Consider the following 19403-nt stretch of genomic DNA (forward strand, 5'->3'; position numbering starts at 1 on the left):
TGATAAGAGAATCAATACTGATCTATCACAAAAATAAACCTGTGTACCTCTTACAAACCCATGCATGCGTATATTGCAGGAAGGTCACACCCCTAATTAACTGTCTATAAATGCACCAACTCCAATGGGAATCCTGCTCTTTTTTGGAAACAGAGGGCACATTGGATCATAGGGTGAGATTTCCTAATCTTTGTAAAGCATATTACCCAATAAAGAGCTATTGTATTGCTTTACTGGGACAACATTTAATGAGGGAGGATAGTATTTCTTTATCAGGTATAGTGGCCCTCTTAATGCAAAAAGGGTGCTGAAGCTGATTGATGAATGGAGCCATCATTAACCTCAAGGAGACATTTTGTTGCCGACTCACCCTTTTTGTGATCATATCTATTTCTTTTCTGTGCTTCAGGAAATCTCAGTCACCAGAACAGTGTTCCTTTGCTATACAGACCTTAGTAGCGGGACAAGTTTGTCTTGCTCCCAGGGCAAGGATGTGGAACTGCGCCCATCCCTTAGGCTCCATGTACACTGCAGCTGATAAACTTACGTTCAGGAACTTTTCTGCGTTTTTTTCAGCAGTCCCTGAACTCTTTTCCTATGTGTCCATGTACACTATGTCGTTTACAGTCATTTACAGGCAGTTGAGTTTACAGTCGTTTTTTTTGAACGCACCAAACTTGCATTCAGGAGTAGATTTTATCAGCGTTTCAAATGCTTGCAAACACCTGTAAATGCAGCTAACCATGTTTATAAGTGTTTGCCTTTGTAATTTTTTTTTAACTCTTCCATTTCCAGATGCTGTCCAGAGCCTTTTTTCATCATGAAAAATGCATGCAAAGCGTTTTCCCGGTACTCAAATGGACCTGGTACACCATACTTTGAGGTTTCACATGAAAGAAAATATGTTAGACACTGCTGCAATAATTTCTGCACAAAAATGAGCTGGAACACATCCAAACACCACAAAAAAAAAAAGACAGCTAATCTCAACAAATACTGCTCTCTATGCTTCTGCTCTCTCTATTTCTCTCAAAATGTCTGAAATAGTTAATTTCTTACTGTTTTTCAGTGCATTCTAGGCATTTTGGAAAGTCTCCTGAGATTATCTTTAAAAAACGCTTGTAAACGCAAACGCTCATAAACGCGCATAAACGTGGTATGCAAACGCAGCTAAACAGACTTTTTTAACCTACGTTTTCCAGCAGTCAGTTTCCATCATTCAGAATTGTTATCCAAGCATCCCGTGTACATGGAGCCTTACTGTTATGCGTGCAATAGAATGGGTTTACTGCCCTGTGTCCATTCTATGCCCCTTTCTTTGCTATGCCCAGGGCAGCAAATACTTGATGTGCTTTGCCCCTCAGCTGCTTATACTAACCTTTGTTTTCCTGCTGATCCATTCTCCCATGGAAGTAAAGAATGGTTACTGTTAATTTATAGCGTGTGACTCACTTTCCTTCCTATCATGGCTGCTTTAGTACTTGGGCACCTAGCACTCTCAGATGGTGGTAGAAGGAGGAAGCTGAACTCCCACAAGTGAACAACAAGAGAGTGAAGAGAAAAGAAGAATCAGCAACTGCAGGGGCTAGCATTACAGGGAACCTTTTGATTTGCCTGCTTGGTCAATGCAAAGGTTTGTTTTACAAATTGAGATATACTGTATGTACTATACACAATCTTCAAAAGCATGTGCATTAAAGTTTGCCTTCTAATAAATGTATATGTCCAAAACTGTTTTATATAACGAATCACGTATAATAAATGAAAATGTTAGGAACTTGTGACATTGTGCAACTTTTTTCCTATGCATACCTCATTTCCTCCCTGACAGTCCTACAGAAGAAAAAAAACCCAGAATTTTATGAAAAGGGTGCATAGCAAAGAGAAATACTCTGATCAGGGGCGGACTGACAACTCATGGGGCCCCCGGGCAATAGGGGATCATGAGGCCCCTGTGTCCTTGCCCAAACTCACAAAAGCCTATGAAAAAGGTACCAGGGGAATCACATGGGGCCCTCTACTGACCCCCGGGCCCTCGGGCAGTGCCCGAGTTTCCAAATGGTCAGTCCGCCCCTGACTATGATCTCTATCTGCACAGACGATGGTATCTTTAATCATATATTTTAAATTGGCATCTGAAAACATACTGCCCCTGGCACAGCAACGGTTAAATAGTTGTTTAGTTTAGGGAATAAGACAGGGTTTCTCAATCAGGGTTCTATGGAACCCTAGGGTTCCTCCAGAGGTTGCAAGGGACTCCTGGAGCAACGGGCAATTTCTGCCTCTGAGAAGTTCCCTCTGGCACCATGGATCTTTTTAACTGTATAAGTGGGTAATTCTTCCCAATGACCACAAGTGTATGAAGCATTCTTCCCACTGACCATCACACTAAGGCAGGGTTTCTCAACCAGGGTTCCATGGAACCCTAAGGTTCCTCCAGAGGTTGCCAGAGGTCCTTGAGCAATGAGCAATTTTTGACTCTCAGATAAGTTCCCACTAACACCATTGATCTTTTTAGCAATTTGTAAGGGGATAATTCTTCCCAATGACCACAAGTGTAAGGAGCATTCTTACCTCTGACTATCACACTAATGTATTATGAATTGTGGAGTAAGTAATTTTATCAGGGGTTCCCTGAGATGAGAAAGTTATTTCAAGGGTTCCTCTGTGTTGAAAAGGTTGAGAAAGGCTGGAACAGAGGGTAAGCAGGAATACTTTCCTTATTCCTGATTCCTCTGGCAGCCATTGCTCTCCTCTGTCCCCAGTATGTGGGCAGGTCCTCGGCCTTCTCATGTACAACATGAGACTGGTAGTATAGGATTAAATATGACGTCAGAGATGCTCTGCCCACATGACCAGCGAAGAGAATCAGCTTTTTGGGACTGGCCGTATGGTGGAAAAGAACCCTGCATAAAGGAGCAGCAAATTAAATATTTCCTTACCCCTTAGATTAAAGAATCATTTAACCTGTGCTGTGTGAGTGGAGAGGTAATAATATACTATTTTTTTTGTTGCAATATACACAGCCTGGGTCTGTTATTAGACTCACAATTTGTGAGTGAATGCTACAACAGTGTATTTTCTTGTTATGTTTTACCTTTCCATACCTTTGCATTAACGTGATTATATAGATCATAAAATGCTTAATGGAACTTTTTTGTTGTCTTCGGATATATGCCTCAAAAGAAAACTCAGTAAAACACAAAGTTGATATTCATTGCCTACAGCTACACAACCACTGAAGTTGCACATTTGATACTAAGTTGGCTCATAACCACCAAGAGTTTTATATTGCTTTAAAATCACGTTAGGCAGCAAGCCTTTCTTCATGTGCTATAGACTCCATAGGTGAAGATTTCGTTGGTGAGTGTCCAGGATATGAAATTTGTTTTCAAAAATGGTATGTTGAGGTCTTAGAATGGGTAAAGGGTCCGGAGCAGACAATATATAATCAATGCTAAATTTGATCTCATCTGTCTTTCCAAGGCCAGAACGGGTTTGACTCTGTCTGCCAGAGATGCCTGTTGAAAATAGACCATCTGAATCTCCTTGTGTCCTTGGTTCTGGTCTATGTTCATGACGAGGTGCTAGATGTTCTGAAGATCCAATAATGGTATATTCTCCAGAATGAAGAGTTTTAGCCAGGGTTTGCTTTCGGTCCTTCTGGCATTTTTTCATATTCCTCCTTCTTCGTCTTCTTTTATAATTACCATTTTCAAAGAGGTCAAGCATTGACTCACATCCAGAGGCAAAAGACCAGTAGTTTCCCTTCCCCTTTTCATTTCCTTCTGTTCTTGGAACCTATAAGTATACAATGTATTGTTACCATTAATATAAAATTCAGACATGGGAACATACCAGTATTGCACAAGTCATAAGCCTATTCAATGTTGCTAAACGTTTTAGACTTGTCCACCATTGTCAACCAGGGTTCCATTAAACCCTAAGGTTCCTCCAAAGGTTGCTATGGGTTCCTTGAGCTGTGGCTGATGGTGCTTATATAGTTTTGGGGTCAAAGCTATTTGTAAGAACCATCAGTATGACACCAGTGATATTTTTAGCATTTTGTAAAATATGGAAAAATGAGGGGGGGAATTCTGACCATCACTGTAAGGGGGACAATCTGACCAACACTGTAAAGGGTCATTCTTCCCACTAAACCCCACTGAATTGTCTTCAGCAGAAGTTGCCCTAGACCATATAATTAGTTCATGTGTTCCTCTGAGATAAAATGGTTGAGAAAACCTTTGACTAATATATATATCCAGAATACAAACCTACTATAGTGCAATTATATATAGGGGGCTGTATGCAAATCTGTGGAGATTAAAGCAATTTGGAAATCCAGTGGCATGTGAGTTATGAACTGGTTTGACCAGCCTTCATGAATATAGTTAGAGGTATAAAAAAATAAATGTGTAGCTTCTCTTGATTTGTGGATTAATTTGCTTATCACTTTTTGAAAAAGTATTATTATGTTTTGTTTGTTGCCTAATAAAATGCAACATCCTAATTTTTTAAAGGATCTGAATTACTGCCAAACAATTGAACTGAAAAGAGCTCAAAGAGCTTAAACATTGATTCAACAAACCTAAACACACACTGTACATCCACAAAAAAGTCACACAAAATAATCTAGTGTAGGTTTACTGTTAAGTGCAGTAAGTACTACTTGAAAGAAAATAAAAAAAAAATACAAAATCATAATTAAATTGACAAGGATCTGCTAATGTTATACAGATACACGTTATCATATTCTTGCATGCTTTTCCAAAAACATTGAAGAACAGCATGTAAAAAGCAGTGACCTGCAGCTATCAGGTTGATTTCACTGATCAAAGTTAAAGCAGTACTAAACCCCAAAACAAAAATGTAATACAATATGTGTTACAGTTCACCAATCCTTAACTGTGGTAACTGCACATTTCAGGAAAATGGTATTAACCCAAAACAAATATATTGCAGCTTATCAACTCGTAAAAATGGTGGCTGCCTTATTTTCTTTTTTTTTTAAGCTTTTCTTCTTTTATTTGCACCAGGTGATCTGGCCAGTAACATACTTCCTGTCTTAGGATATCTCCACTCTGGATGGAGAAACAATGGAGACACCTTTAGACAGCAGCATTGTCAATCTGGAGAGAGGGTAGTGTTAGATAGACTAGCAGATTTAGATGGACATGACTAACAAACTAAAGCAGAACTCAAGCTAACACTTTTTGGGTAGTTGCAGCAATAGGTTATTATTATAGTTGATAAAGTTGAATAAAGACACCAGTCCATCTAGTTTAATGTGTGTGCCTCTACAAATCCCCATGTCCCCGTATATTGTATTCAATAAGATATCCATCTAAACGTTTATTTTAATTTAGTAACACTTCTTGCAGAAACCACTGATTGTGGAAGGGAGTTCCATATCCTTATCACCCTAACAGTAAAGAACCCTGTAAGCAGTTAAAGGGTAAACCACTTCTCGTCCAACTTCATTGAGTGGCCATGTGTCTTCTTGAGTGACCTCAGACTGAATAGTTTCCTCCCAATGTTGGAATCACCATTAAGATATTAGTATATCGCTATCATATCCTCTCTTAAGCATCTCCTCTCCAGGGACAATATGTTTAATGTTTGTAATCTTTCCTCATTAAACTTATTCTCCCTGGAGAAGAGGCACTTAAAGTAGAACTATAAGCAAAACTTTTTTTTTCATTTTGGAGCTTTTACTTCCACATTCAATGATAATGGTAAATAGGACAAATAGGGTAATTCTTCTTAATGTGGGCACAGACAGCAATAAAAACTGACAAGTGTTCTAATCCCTCTCCACTGTCCAAAGCTAAAAAAAAAAAAAAAAAAGTTTTGCCTTTAGTTGTACTTTAAGATAGGATATGATAGCGACCATATCTTTTTGGGATAAAGGCTTTACATAGATGAATAAACAGCTGACCATTGTAAGCCCTCCTTTCAGTGTCAAATGGTTTTTCTCAACCCTCTAATTGCTACTTTTGTCTGGACAGCTTGGTCTGTTAAAGGAAGTTGAAAAATAGCAGAATTACTGGTCAGATCATCAGGTGAAAATAAAGGAAGAAAAGCCTAAAATAAAATATATGCAGCCATCATTTATAAGGATTGGTAAGCTGCAATATTTTGTTTTTGGGTTTAATATTGCTTTAAATCTAAATGGTTGTTATTGGTAATTGCACTTAATATATCATCAGGACATGTTTCTAATTAATAGGTTTGTAGGTTAAATCTTCAACGTTTAATAAAATGTGTACATAGAATATATTTAACTTTTTTGTTTCTAATTTGTGCAAAAGAAGACATCAGTTGTATAAAAAACATAATAACAATTTTGTAAAAATAGTGCAAATTGCTATTATAATTTTTTATCAACAAATCATTAACACCTGATGGAGTAGTCACAAAAACCAATAGACAACTAATCAATGCCCAAACTGTGTTGACAAGGAACAAACTGTATGAAATCTGACTTTGAGAAACCCACCCTCATCAATACAGAGTCATTTCACAATTCTACTACAATGTGCTTAAATTAGCTTAACCATGCCTTATATAAATATATTGGTTAGCATGTATGTGAATGTACAGTATGTATGTATTTATCTATATATTCACATACAGAAGCACCTGTTAACATATACATACATATATACAGAAGTACTGACACTGAATAGACAAATTTATATTTCATCCAGTCATTCATCAAGGTATAGTTACCTTTACAAAACAGCTGTTCAGGGACAGGTTATGTCTTATGGAGTTCTGCCATGCCCTCTGATTTGAGCGATAATATGGAAACTTCTTCATTATAAAATCATAAATCCCAGACAGGGTGACTTTGCTATCAGGACTTTGCTGAATTGCCATAGCGATCAATGCAATGTAACTATAAAAAAATATCAGAAAGTTTACATTTCAAATATGATAATTTAACTTTTTCAGTCTGTCTAGAATTATTATGCATGCTGTACATACCAATCAATCAGTGACAGCATGAACCAATGAGTTTCCCAACTCTGCCTAGCTTGTGATACTTTACAACTTTTACAGAACTTCATTGTCTTGCTATGGAAATGTGATCTTTATATTTCCATAAAGTGTCAATCAAACTGCAAAATATCTATCTATCTATCTATCTATCTATCTATCCATCCAAATGTCTACTTATTTAAATCTCTCTCTATATATAAGATATATATATATCTTAACATTAATTTATCATAAATGAATATCTATCTATTTATCCATCCAAATGTCTACCTATTTAAATCTCTATCCAGTCAAATCTATCTATTTATCTAACTATCGTCTATTATGTTTGTGCATACATATCTAGCAATACTATATATATATATATATATATATATATATATATATCCTAACATTAATTTATCATATATGAAAATCTATCTATCTATCTATCTATCTATCTATCTATCTATCTATCTATCTATCTATCTATCTATCATTTTGGGTATAGGTGCATTCTAATAAAAAGCTGATTCCAAATATATTGGCATTAATCTACCATTTATGACTATCTATCTATTTACTTATCTATCTATCTATCTATCTATCTATCTATCTATCTATCTATCTATCTATTACTATCATAGGTATAGATGCATACCAACTGAAAAAAATTCCAAGTATATTATATTCTACTTATAGCCTAACATTTTACTATAATTTCTATCTATCTATCTATCTATCTATCTATCTATCTATCTATCTATCTATCTATCTATCTATCTATCTATCCATCTATCTCTTTTCTACCTATCTGTATATCTAGATGTATTTTTTTGTATTTGTACTTAGCATAACATTTTATGTAAAGTTATGTGTCAATGTGTGTGTGTGTGTATATATATATATATATATATATATATTACTATATATATATATATATATATATATACATATATATATGTAGAATGTCATAAGTCAACTGAATGTAAACAGTTCCTGTAAAAGGAAATACCCTAGAAGTATAATCCATTCTTATCCTAAACTTTCTTACCTATAGGCAGGTCTGGTGCACTTCTTCTCCTCATCAGAGCTGCAGGTTGGGTAATCATCTCCATCATAGTTGAAGCAATTATATGGGTATTGAGTGTGGTCAAACATTGTGCAGGTGCTTGGATGGCTCTAGTGTGGCTGGGTTGGTGTGTTGGGTCCTGTATGTTGCAGCTCCTGGGAGGGAGAGAGGGGTGGGATGCTCTGTGTAGCTCTCCCTTTCCAAGCTTGGATTCCCACTCCACTCCCTCCTCCTTTCTTACTTGGGTAGAGGTTGTTCTTTTAAAATTCCTGACTTCCAGACAGCAAGTCTGTTGGGATTTTTGTGTTTGCATCCAATCTGGATATAAGAAAGACAGCGAATAACTGATTAAATTGGGTAGTTTGATTCTGAACCTTTGAACTTTGCACAGCCTCTCACGTTGAAATGTACTCTCTGGGTGGTCCTGATGCAGACAGTAAAGATGTTGGGGAAAAAACAAGGATATTTTTTCAGTATAAAAGCAAACAAACCTGATCTCTGCAAATACATATATGAAAGGCATGATTTTTTTTCCACTTTTGTTAACAGATTGGCTGCTGAGCTATTTTCTGATAAGCGAGCATCCTTTGCAGGTACTCACGTCAGTTACAGACGTTGAAAGCTCTGATGCTTCCTGTGCTGTAACAGATAGAGATTCTATTCCTTTTAATAAGGAGGCAGCAATATTTTTCAAAAGAGTACAGAGCTGCAGATATGAAGGACCGCTGTCAAGAAGCAGAGTCAAAGGAAAATAGCTGGAGGCTGCAGAGCTGTCTGTGTGTGGGCTTTGATGTGAAGGATGAATTAGTCTAATGGCCTTCCGACTTAGCATCCAAAATTGTAACAATGCAAGAGTTTTCTTTTGCTCTTTGCAGTGTTTATGGGACATTTCATGTAAACAGAAATAAGCTTTACTGGACCTGATGGGAACTAAAATAGGTGATGGGGATGTGATAAAGGGATGTGTTAATTTTTCAGGACATAAGCCAGGCTGAAAGAGGAGGATCAGTGCTGAAGAAAAAAAGAAATAAAGAGAACAGAGAGAGAGAGAAAAAAAAGAGAAGGAGAGAAAGGGGAGAGAGAAAGGGGAGAGAGAAAGAAAGAAAGAAAGAGAGAGAGAGAGAGAAAGAAAGAGAAAAAATAGAGAGAGAGAGAAAAAGAAAGAGAGAAAGGAGATAAGAAGAAAAAGAGAGAGAAAGAAAATAGAGAGGAGTTAGATAAAGGAGAATGAGAAAGAGATTGGAGAGAAAGAAAGGAAGGAAGGAAGAAACAAAGGGGAGTGAGAGAAAAAGTAAGAGTGTGAGAGAGAAAGGAGAGAGAAAAGAAAGTAGATGATAGATAATGAGAAACAAATAAGAAAGAGAGCGAGAAAGAAAGAAAGAAAGAAAGGAGAAGAATGAGGGAGAAAAAAAAGAAAAAGAGCAAGAAAAGAAGAAAGAAAGCAAAACAGAAAGAAGAAAAAGCGAAAAAGAAGTAAAAAAAGAGCGAGAAAACAAAAGGAGAAAAAAAGAGCGACAAAGAAAGAAAAAGAGCAAAAAAGAAGGAAGAAGAAAAGAGCAAGAAAGAAAAAAGAAAGAGCAAGAAAGAAAGAGAAAGGAAGGCAGGCTAGTCTGGGGTTTTATAAATCTAAAACATTAAGAAACAAATGATTAGAAAAGAAGAATAATCTAAGGTTTTATATCATTATATGTTTTTAAAAATTTGAAATGCTAAGTGACACCGACTAATCTGGAGTTATACATCATAGTTTGTACTTAGTGCTGGAAGGTCAAATAAGTTCCATATATTTGCTTTTGGCACAGCATCATTGGTGGGAGGTATTGCAGCATACAAGGAAAGATATGTATAATTTAGGTAGAAATCATTTTGTCTAGACAGCGCTGTGATTTACATTACAAAGGGAGCATTCAATTAAATACTGCAAGCTCTTGATGGCATGCTTAAAATATTTTTTTTTTTGCATGTAAATGAATAAAAGAAAACTTGAACACAGTCCTGATCCATGCGAAGATACAAATGGGCTGATGTGCATACAACTGGAGTTCTTGGTGATCCATTGCAATTTTTGTTTGAAAGGTAAAAGATGATTGGTTGCTGTTGGCAACAGCTCCAATTGTTTTCTTTTTTTGGTGTCTGGTTTCATGAAGCATCCCTAAAGACTGAGAGAGCAACAATATGTAAAGAGGAACTAAAGTCTGATATTAAAAAACTGTTAGCAGGCAGGCTCTTTCTTGCAGAAGAGGCATGCAGTGTCTCTTCTGCAATAAAATAAACCTACCTGCCTGCTCCCAGTCTTCTGTAAAATGTACATTGAGCTGTACTGCACACCTGTGCATGCATGGCAGTGACGTCTTCCCGTGTCAGCCATTCAAGATGGCCAAAAACTGGCAGCTGGAAGAAGCTGAGAAGAAGATGCTGGCAAGGTACCTCATGGTCATCAGACTGTTGATGCAAATATATGCATAGTGGAATTTAGTTCTGCTTGAAGGAATAACTGTCATTTTAGCACAGATATTCTGTAATTGATTCCCCTTCACCTCTCTTCCCCCACCACTACTTTCCAAAGGACTCCTTCACATCTCATTGCACATAAAAATGCCCAGAAAACACAATATTAATTTTTTACTTGTCGCGCTGCATTTTACTGCTTGTTGAACTATGTTTTTTCTGTACAGGCCACATCAAGGGTCAGAAATTAAAACTTTTTTTTATTAAGATCAGCATTTGGCATTGATATACGTTTCTTTGTGTTTCATTCTGTAAACATGCAGACACAATGCATTTTATGCAACATACTTGCATAGTATAAACAGGGCACATAGGTGGTCTGACTCAACTATGAGACCATAAACTTTATTTTGTATACAGCTATACGACATAGTGTTGAATTTATTTCTTGCATCAGGTTAGACAGTTTAACTCAATGAATAACTCACATGGTGAGGAAGTCAAATGAGGAAACCCATTCGAATGTTCTGTTTAATGGAGGATAATCATAGATAGAAAAACATTAATGTGGTAAGTCTCATGGAAAGATGCATTCAGGAAGACAGGATACAGTAGAATGATTACCATAGAGAGGCAGGGGGGAAGGCATATACACAAGTACGGTGAGAGAAAGAGCTCAGCTTTGACAGGAGACAGATTAAAGACACAGAGCAATAGTAAACAGAGGAATAATAATAAATCAAATAGTGTAACACAACACTCCCCATCTGAAATCTTTAGATTTCATAACTTAAAAATATATATATTCAATAAGTCCAATTTTGATGAACAACTTGGAACTGTAACAAGAAACATGCAACAAGCAAACATAAACATAAGTTAAACTGGATGGCAGAACATATAGTAATCAAACATGGGACATCTTCAGAGAATACCAAAGTTTCAAGTAAAAAACCTGTGGTTAGCAATAATGTACACCCCGCAGTGCCAATAGCATAGCAGAGTGGTTGCACGAGTCAGTCACCTGGCAAAAGGAGTACTAGCTCTGTAATTGGTCGAGCAAATGTTCTTGTTGATTTTCCCTTGGTTACCTTGACCTCTGCCTTCCGGGCCTTGTCATCATCACTGGGCATAACATTAGTAATAAGACCCATAGGCTATTTATTCTGACAAACTTCCTTGTCCTTTAGGAGAATGAGATCTCCAACCTTGAGATTAGGCTTTGATGTTTGCCACTTGTGACGACCTTGAAGATGATGAAGATACTCCTTCCTCCAGCGATGCTAAAACACAATGGCTGGATGTTGCACCTGTTTCCATTGACACCTGTAGATATTCTTGGAGTCAATTTCACTTGGAGATATTTCAGCAGTTTCAATCTTTTTGAGTAAGAAGCGAAGCTGAAGTAAGGATCACTGGAGCATCTGGATATGAAGATACTGACAGTAAAGGTCTTGCGTTTACTATAGCAGACACTTCAGCAAGAAAGGTAGACAAAGTCTCATGGGTGAGCGGTAACTTATGATTCTACAAGATGGCATCAAGAATTCTTCGTGCTACTCTAATAATTTGTTTCCAGGATCCTCCCATGTGTGAAGAATGTGGAGGGTTAAACAACCAAGAACATCCATTGTTGGCCAGGAAATTGCAACTCTTTACATGCTCCAACGAAGTTGGTATCTCAGTTGTTTGACTGGTCCTCTAACAAAGAAGAATCTTTGTAGCGCACAGATGAAGGAAGAAGAATCCATAGACTCAATCACTTCTATATGTATTGCTTGGATGCTAAGACAGGTAAACATTACAGCCCACCTTTTACTATTGGCAGCTCCACCACAAGTTCTCCGAGTGGTGACAGACCATGGAGGTGAAGGGTGGATCTGTACTTAGGCGATCAGCTGGGAGACTTGCCATTTGTTGCTGTTGATGTCTTCCTCTTAACTTGTGACACTTGACAGACCTGAAGAGCAGGGAGGAGACACACCTTTTCATACCAACAACCCACAAGCCAGATGATCTAATAGCACCTTCTGTAAACTGACGACCTTGGTGTTGCACCCGTTCATGGTGGTGACGAACCAGAAGACTAGCAACATGATGTTGACATGGTATGATAATAGGATTCTGTTCTTTGCTGCATAGGTCAGATTTCCCTATACAACCACCAACTCTCAGTAGCTGATTGGCGTCAACTATAGGGTTTAGATTGAAGAGTGAACTGTTTTTGGAAAATTCAGCTCCATTTCTGATTCTCTCAAATTCCTCCTGATATACCTCATGTTGCACACAACAGATAATTACCTCTTCTGCGTGTGCAATATCTGCTTCTGTGGGGCATCCGGAACAAATGTGCCAGCCATGACACTCTGATGTAGAGTTCTTTGCAAAGCAATGAGCAATGTGAATTAGGTGAGCAATAGCTCTTACAGCAGTTGACCAGGTAGAAAAACACTCAAAACGGTGTGACTGCAGTTTCTGTTTTGTACTCACAGAAGTGTGGAGTGAGATGTTCACAGTTCTTATTTTCTTATCATCTTCAGGATTTACTAATCCATAGGTGTCATCAGTAGGGAACGAGTAGGAGTTCTCATACAAAAACCTTGGAGACAAAACCCATAAGCTGTACTGAAGAGCTGCTGATGACATGGCTCTGGTCCCACAGTCAGCTGGGTTGAGTTCAGTAGGAACGTAATGCCATTAACTTAGTAGAGAGAACCTCTTTACACATTCTACCTTATTGCTGATGTACATGTAAAACTGTTTTGTTTGGTTGTATATATAACCAAGTATTACCTTACTGTCTGTATAAAATATGAAAAATCAATTCTAGTGTCCATATCACTTTGTATGACTTCAGCAATTTCTACTGCTAGCACAGCTGCACAGAGTTCAAGTCTTGGTATAGCATGTGTAGGTTTGGGAGTGAGTTTTGCCTTGCCTAGAACAGAACTACAGTGTGATTCTCCATTAATTCCAGAGGTCTTTAAATAGGCTACTGCAGTAATAGCTTTAACTGATGCATCAGAGAAAATATGAATCTCTCTATTGTCAACAGTTGAAATGGAAATTGGAACATAGCAATGTGAAATTTGAAGTTTTTCTAATGACCTCACAGAACATCTCCACCTTCCCCACTTGTGTTGTTTCTCACTAGGTAAAGGAGTATCCTATTCTATGTTCTCAGTAGATAATTGTCTCAGCAGGATCTTCCCTTGAATGGTGACTGGAACAATGAAACCCAGTGGATCATAGATGCTGTTCACCACCGACAAGACTCTTCTCTTAATGAAGGGTTTGTCACAAGTTAACACTTGGAAGGTGAATGTGTCTTGTTTGATGTTCGACAGCAAACCCAAACTTTGTTGTATGGGTGGGAGTAACATTTGTACCTACATCAAGGTTTTTTAGACTAGTGGCATTGTCCACAAAGTGCAAGGCATTCATAAGTTCGTGGCTGTTAGATATAATCTTGTGAAGTCTAAGGTTTGCTATAGACAGCATTTCCTTTGTTCTGGTGAGAGGATCAATTGCTTCTTTAGCAGATGAAAAGGATTTGAGTGTGTCATCAACATAGAAGTTTCTTTCTACAAATTGGTGGGCATCAGATCCATATTCCTTTTCTCCAGCCTGAGCCGTTCTCCTTAGCACATCAGTTGCCACTGCAGGGGAAGGACTGTTACTAAAGACATGTATCTTCATTCGATAATCTATCACTTCCTTGTTGATGTCATTGTCTTTGTGTCATAGAATCATGACACAAAGAAACATTTGTTGAATGTCGGCCATTACTGCTATGGGCTCTTGTCTGAAGCGGACCAGTACTCCTATTAGACTGTTGTTCAAGTTGGGTCCAGTAAGGAGCATGTTGTTAAGAGAAACACCTTCATGCTGAGTGCTGGAATCAAAGACAATTCTGATTTGGTCTGGTTTGCATGGGTGATACACACCAAAAGATAGAAGGTACCAGCATTCTTATCTCTCCTTTAGTGGGGGTGCAGGCTCTGTATGATCTCTGTCAAATATATTTTGCCACAAAGTGCCTTTGCATCTGTGGTTTCCTGCTTAAGTTGCGCTTTAAGGAGGAGAATCTACTGATGGCTTGCTGAAAGTTGTTGGGCAATCTCTCTCTTGGGAGATGAAAAGGTAGGGGTGCTACGCAGTTATTGGAGTTGTCTTGAAAGAACTCATTGTCCATTACTCTGATACATTCTTTGTCTTCCATTGAAAGAACCAGTATATCATCTTCACTAGTTGTATTAAACACTGTAGAACCAATATCGTCATGTGGAGAGAAAGAGCTTGTTTTACCTGAGACACTATGTCGCCATTTGCAGCTGGCTACCTTCTCTTTCACCCAGTAGTGATGTGGGCATGGCTCAAAGTAAGCGTTTTGGCCATTTGGCAGAATATTTGTCTTTAATGATGAAATGTTAGTAGGTTTCTTCATTTTGCCTATACAGACATTGCCTGTGATGACCTAACCTTGATCTGTATGCTGGGCAAATGGGGCATTTTGGGCTCCACTGACTTGTCTGTGTACCTTATCTCATACCCTTAGAATGTCTCTTCCTAACAGAAGAAGGATCTGAGCATCTTTGTCAAGCGGTGGTATCTCACTTACTATTACCTTCAGGTGAGGGTGATGGAAGGCAACAGCTGGTGTAGGGATTTCTTCCCTGTTAGCAGGTAGTTGGTTACACTCAACAAGTGTAGGTAGGAGTAATTGCAGGTTACCTTTGAGAGGAGATACCATGAGTCCACGAGCCCTTCTTCCAAAAACTTCTGTAGTTCCACTACAAGCACACAAGGTTTAAGGATGAGCTTCACCCTTTATTTCAAATAGATCAAAAAGTTCCAATCTTGTGAGTGATCTATTGCTCTGATCATCTAAGATTGCATACACCTTTAGAGTCTTTTCTGGTTGATCTTCGTGGTAAATGTTCACCAGGCATATCTTAGCACACAACTTATCACAGTGGTCTTCCCCACAAACTTCAGTGCAGGATGAAGAAATTTTGGTGGAATCAGGCACTTGATCTGTATTCTCCCTGCCTTGCCTTGACCTGGGAGGAAAGTTAACAAGTTGTGCAGAGCTGGGCTCAAGTGGATGGAGGGCTTGCACATGTTCTTCTGAGGCACACTCTATGCACTTGATGGACATATTACAGTCCTTAGCAAAATGTTCGGTAGAAGCACAACACTTGAAACATACCTTGAATGTCTTTAAAAGCTCCTTACGCTCTTCAAGAGGCCTTTTCCATAAGCCGATGCATTTTTTGAGGGGGTGTGGCTTCTTGTGAATGGGACACTTTCGGTTAGGGTTTTCAATCTTCCTACTCTGTTTACTTGCAGCCACAACTGTGGTAGGAGTGGAGAGGATGTCAGTCTTTTTCACAGATACTAGGCCTCTAAGGTTCCTATAGCTGGCCTGAAGACTGGTACTCTTAGGAAAGGAAGAAAAGAGACTGTACTCACCGTAGGAAAAACTTGGGTCATTCTTGGTCTCTGCAATGTTCCTGATGAATTTGCAGAAGAAAGAGAATGGAGGGAAAGAAACATTGTTCTTTTTTTTGTATGATGACCCTAGTGCGGACCATTTTTTTTGCAAACCATACAGGAGCTTGGAGAGGATCGGGTTTACCCTTCTAGCAGTGTCCAGGTAGCTGTGTCTAAGTAGTTTTGGGTCTGCTTCGGCTGGCTGAAGCTCAAGGAGAAGGTCACTCAGTCTCTGGAACTCCTTGTTGTCCTTACCAGATATCCTTGGAAAAGTTTCCAGATGCATAAACAGAGTATTTTCTCTAGCTTCTGGACTGCCATAACTTTGCTCCAATCGATCTCATGCAGCTGTGAGGCCTGCTGTAGGATTTTCCATGAAAATTGATCTTAATGGCTGAACACGTGCAGCAGATAGAGGACCAAGCCATCTGAGCAGCAGATCCAACTCTTCAACAGCTGTAATACGAAGATCATTGATTGCAGTTCTGAAAGCACATTTCCAACCTCTGTAGTTTTCAGATTGGTCATCAAAACTTGTAAGACCAGTTTTTGTGCGCTCTCTGTGAAGTATGTACCTCTCAAACTCTGCTGTCTCAGTTGTCTCTGACTTTATAATTGCGCTATCTTTGACATTGCTGTTATAAGACACAGGGAAATATGGTGCAGCAGATGCATTCAGGAGAGTTTCTTGCTTGAAGTCAGTTGCTCCAATGGTACATTAATTTGAGGCTGTACTGATGACAGGAGATTGATGCCTTGCTTGCAGGTTTCTCAGATGCTCTGTGATGTATGAAGGAATGTTAGGTAGATAGGCAGGAAAGGTGTTGGAGTGATTTTGCATGCAGGAAGTTTTGCTGGAACCTCTTTAACTTGATGCTGAAAAGAAGTCTCTATGTTGTCAGGAGTATTGGAGACAATAAAGTGTTCACTGCAGTGGCTTATAACATAGTCTGTAGTGTTTGAGGGGATCTTCCATATCCGCTTTGTTTAGGTTAATGCTGTCTTTCTCACTTGCACCTCTGTGTGCACTGATAGCTTGTTATAGGACCCTTAGTTATACCATAGCTGTATCATGTTTACACTATTCGTTTAAGATTTCTATTGCTGCACTTTGGCGTGCTGACTGAGTTTCCTACTCTGCTCTTTGGCATGCTGAATGAGTTTCCAATTCTGCTCTTTGGTGTGCTGATTGAATTTTCAACTCTGTCATCTGAGTTGCTAACTCTGCTCTTTGGTGTGCTGACTGAGTTTCCAGCTCTGCTGTCTGAGTTACTAACTCTGCTGACTGAGTTACTAACTCTGCTTTCTTTTTTGCATATGCGGCCTGCACCTTGCTGGCTTCCACTTCAGCGTGGGCACGAATAAGTCGCTCACTGAGTGTAGAGCATCTTGAACTATGGGATTAAGAGGACTTTTTAGAATGTCTTGTAGAAACGGATCAGTGAGATGCAGTGTCTTGTAGCAGCTTTATCTTTGCGTCTGCTTTTAAATTGGTTTGCTGGATAAAACTGTCTCTTTCTACATTAAGAACCTGGAAGCTGCTTAATGCCTGTAGTGACTCTTCCATGTTCATACTTTGTAAAACATTATTGAACTTGTTGCTGGTAAACTAATAAAGCTCATATGAGGCAGAAAGTTGTTGGATGGCGCCCTCTAGTGGTCGTACCTTGTGTTCAACAGACAGTGTGTTAGATTGAGTAACAATATTTTCCCCTAATAACTTCAGGCTAGTTGTTAGCTCAGTTCTTAAAGTTTCATAATTTTCCATCATTTTCCAGTTGGTTTGACTGAACGTTTGGGTAACACAGCTGGATCAGAGACTTGGTCTGCTGTGTGTGACATCTCTTCACAGAAGGAGCCCTTGTAAGTCATGTTGACACAAGCAGATAATGACTGAGAGATAAACAAGCGGGAAAGTTGTGCCTGGGTTTAGTTATCGAGGTTCACACGTGCTTCTGCCATCCTCTTGCTTTGCAATGAGAGCAATAACTCTTGTCTGTATCAGAACTGTCACCCAGGAATCTTGTAATTAAGCTGTGACTCTGTTTTTCTACTGTTCTGACTCAACTATGAGACCATAAACTTTATCTCCAGCGATGTATACAGCTATAAGACGTGGTGTTGAATTTATCTCTTGCATCGGGTCAGATAGTTTAACTCAATGAATAAATTCACATGGTAAGGAAGTCAGATGAGGAAACCAATTTGAATGTTCCGTTTAATGGAGGATAATCATAGATAGAAAAACGGTAATATTGTAAGCCTCATGGAAAGATGCATTCAGGAAGACAAGATACAGTGGAATGAATACCATAGAGAGGCAGGGGGGAGGGGATACACACAAGTATGATGAGAGAAAGAGCTCAGCTTAGACAGAAAGAGACAGCTTAACCACTTCCCGACCGCCCTATAGCAGAAATACTGCTACAGTGCGGCACGGGTGCGCAAAATCATGTATGTATAAGTTAGTTCACATTTCGGGGTAGGGGGAGCGCCACCATTCCTGGCTGCGGTTGTCGGTGATTACCGACAATCACCGACGGGGAGGAGGGCTGCTTTGTTTACCAACAGTCCTCCTCCCTGTCGGCTCGGGCACACTGCTCTGGATGGCTGTGCACAGTGCTTATTATTATTAGTGCTTATTTTTAGCACAGATCACTGTATTGGTGTCACTGGGGATATCAGTGACACCAAGTCAGTTCCCCCCAGTGTCAGAATGCCCACCGCAGTCCTGCTATAAGTCGCTGATCACCGCCATTACTAGTAAAAAAAAAAATTCCAGTATCTATACCGCCATTTGTAAACGCTATACCTTTCACGTAAACCAGTTCGTTTACACGTATTAGGATTTTTTTTTAAGCAAAGACATGTCACAGAATACATTTTGGCCTAAATTTATGACGAAATTTGGGTTTTAAAATTTTTTTTTACTGGACATGTTTAATCACTTCCACATCGCCCTATAGTAGAAATACTGGTACAGGGCAGCATGGGTGCACAAAATCACGTATGTATACGTGATTCGCACTCCCGAAGTTTTCGTGCCTTTCCAAGGTAGCATCAGATTGCCCGTCAGTACACCAGTAATCACATTTAACCCCTTGATTGCCAGGAACACGCTCACATACACAGTAAACCTCCACTGATAGTATAGTGTCTAAATGGATCAATATATTTGATCAGAGCAGCACTATACTAGCGTTCACATTAGAATAGTGTCTCCAAAAACATAGCGTTAGTTGGATCAGCCCTGGCCCCTGCCAGCACCTGCATTTAGCCCCTACGCTTACCCTCCCCCCTACTCCACCAGCTAGCACAGTGTTTGTAGGTCACTGTCACTTGAAACATTGCACACAAAACTACAGTGTTTGCAGAATCAGGCCTGATCTCTGCTAGCACT

The 19403-nt window shown here is 39.0% G+C and overlaps 1 protein-coding gene across 1 annotated transcript; it reads right to left on the bottom strand.

Annotated features, from left to right (window-relative positions):
• Positions 1 to 3165: 3165 nt before the first annotated feature.
• FOXL3 (forkhead box L3) lies at positions 3166 to 8151 on the bottom strand. Its single transcript, XM_089682726.1, has 3 exons — positions 8042 to 8151; positions 6736 to 6904; positions 3166 to 3801 (listed from the first exon to the last, which is right to left on the bottom strand). The coding sequence occupies exons 1-3, from the start codon at positions 8146 to 8148 to the stop codon at positions 3334 to 3336; spliced, it is 744 nt and encodes a 247-aa protein (XP_089538852.1). The 5' UTR covers positions 8149 to 8151; the 3' UTR covers positions 3166 to 3333.
• Between the last annotated feature and the right edge of the window lie 11252 nt (positions 8152 to 19403).

The sequence above is a fragment of the Staurois parvus genome, unplaced genomic scaffold (assembly GCF_062004578.1).
Source record: "Staurois parvus isolate SC_StPar_1 unplaced genomic scaffold, SC_StPar_1.0 ptg000297l, whole genome shotgun sequence".
NCBI classification, from domain to species: domain Eukaryota; kingdom Metazoa; phylum Chordata; class Amphibia; order Anura; family Ranidae; genus Staurois; species Staurois parvus.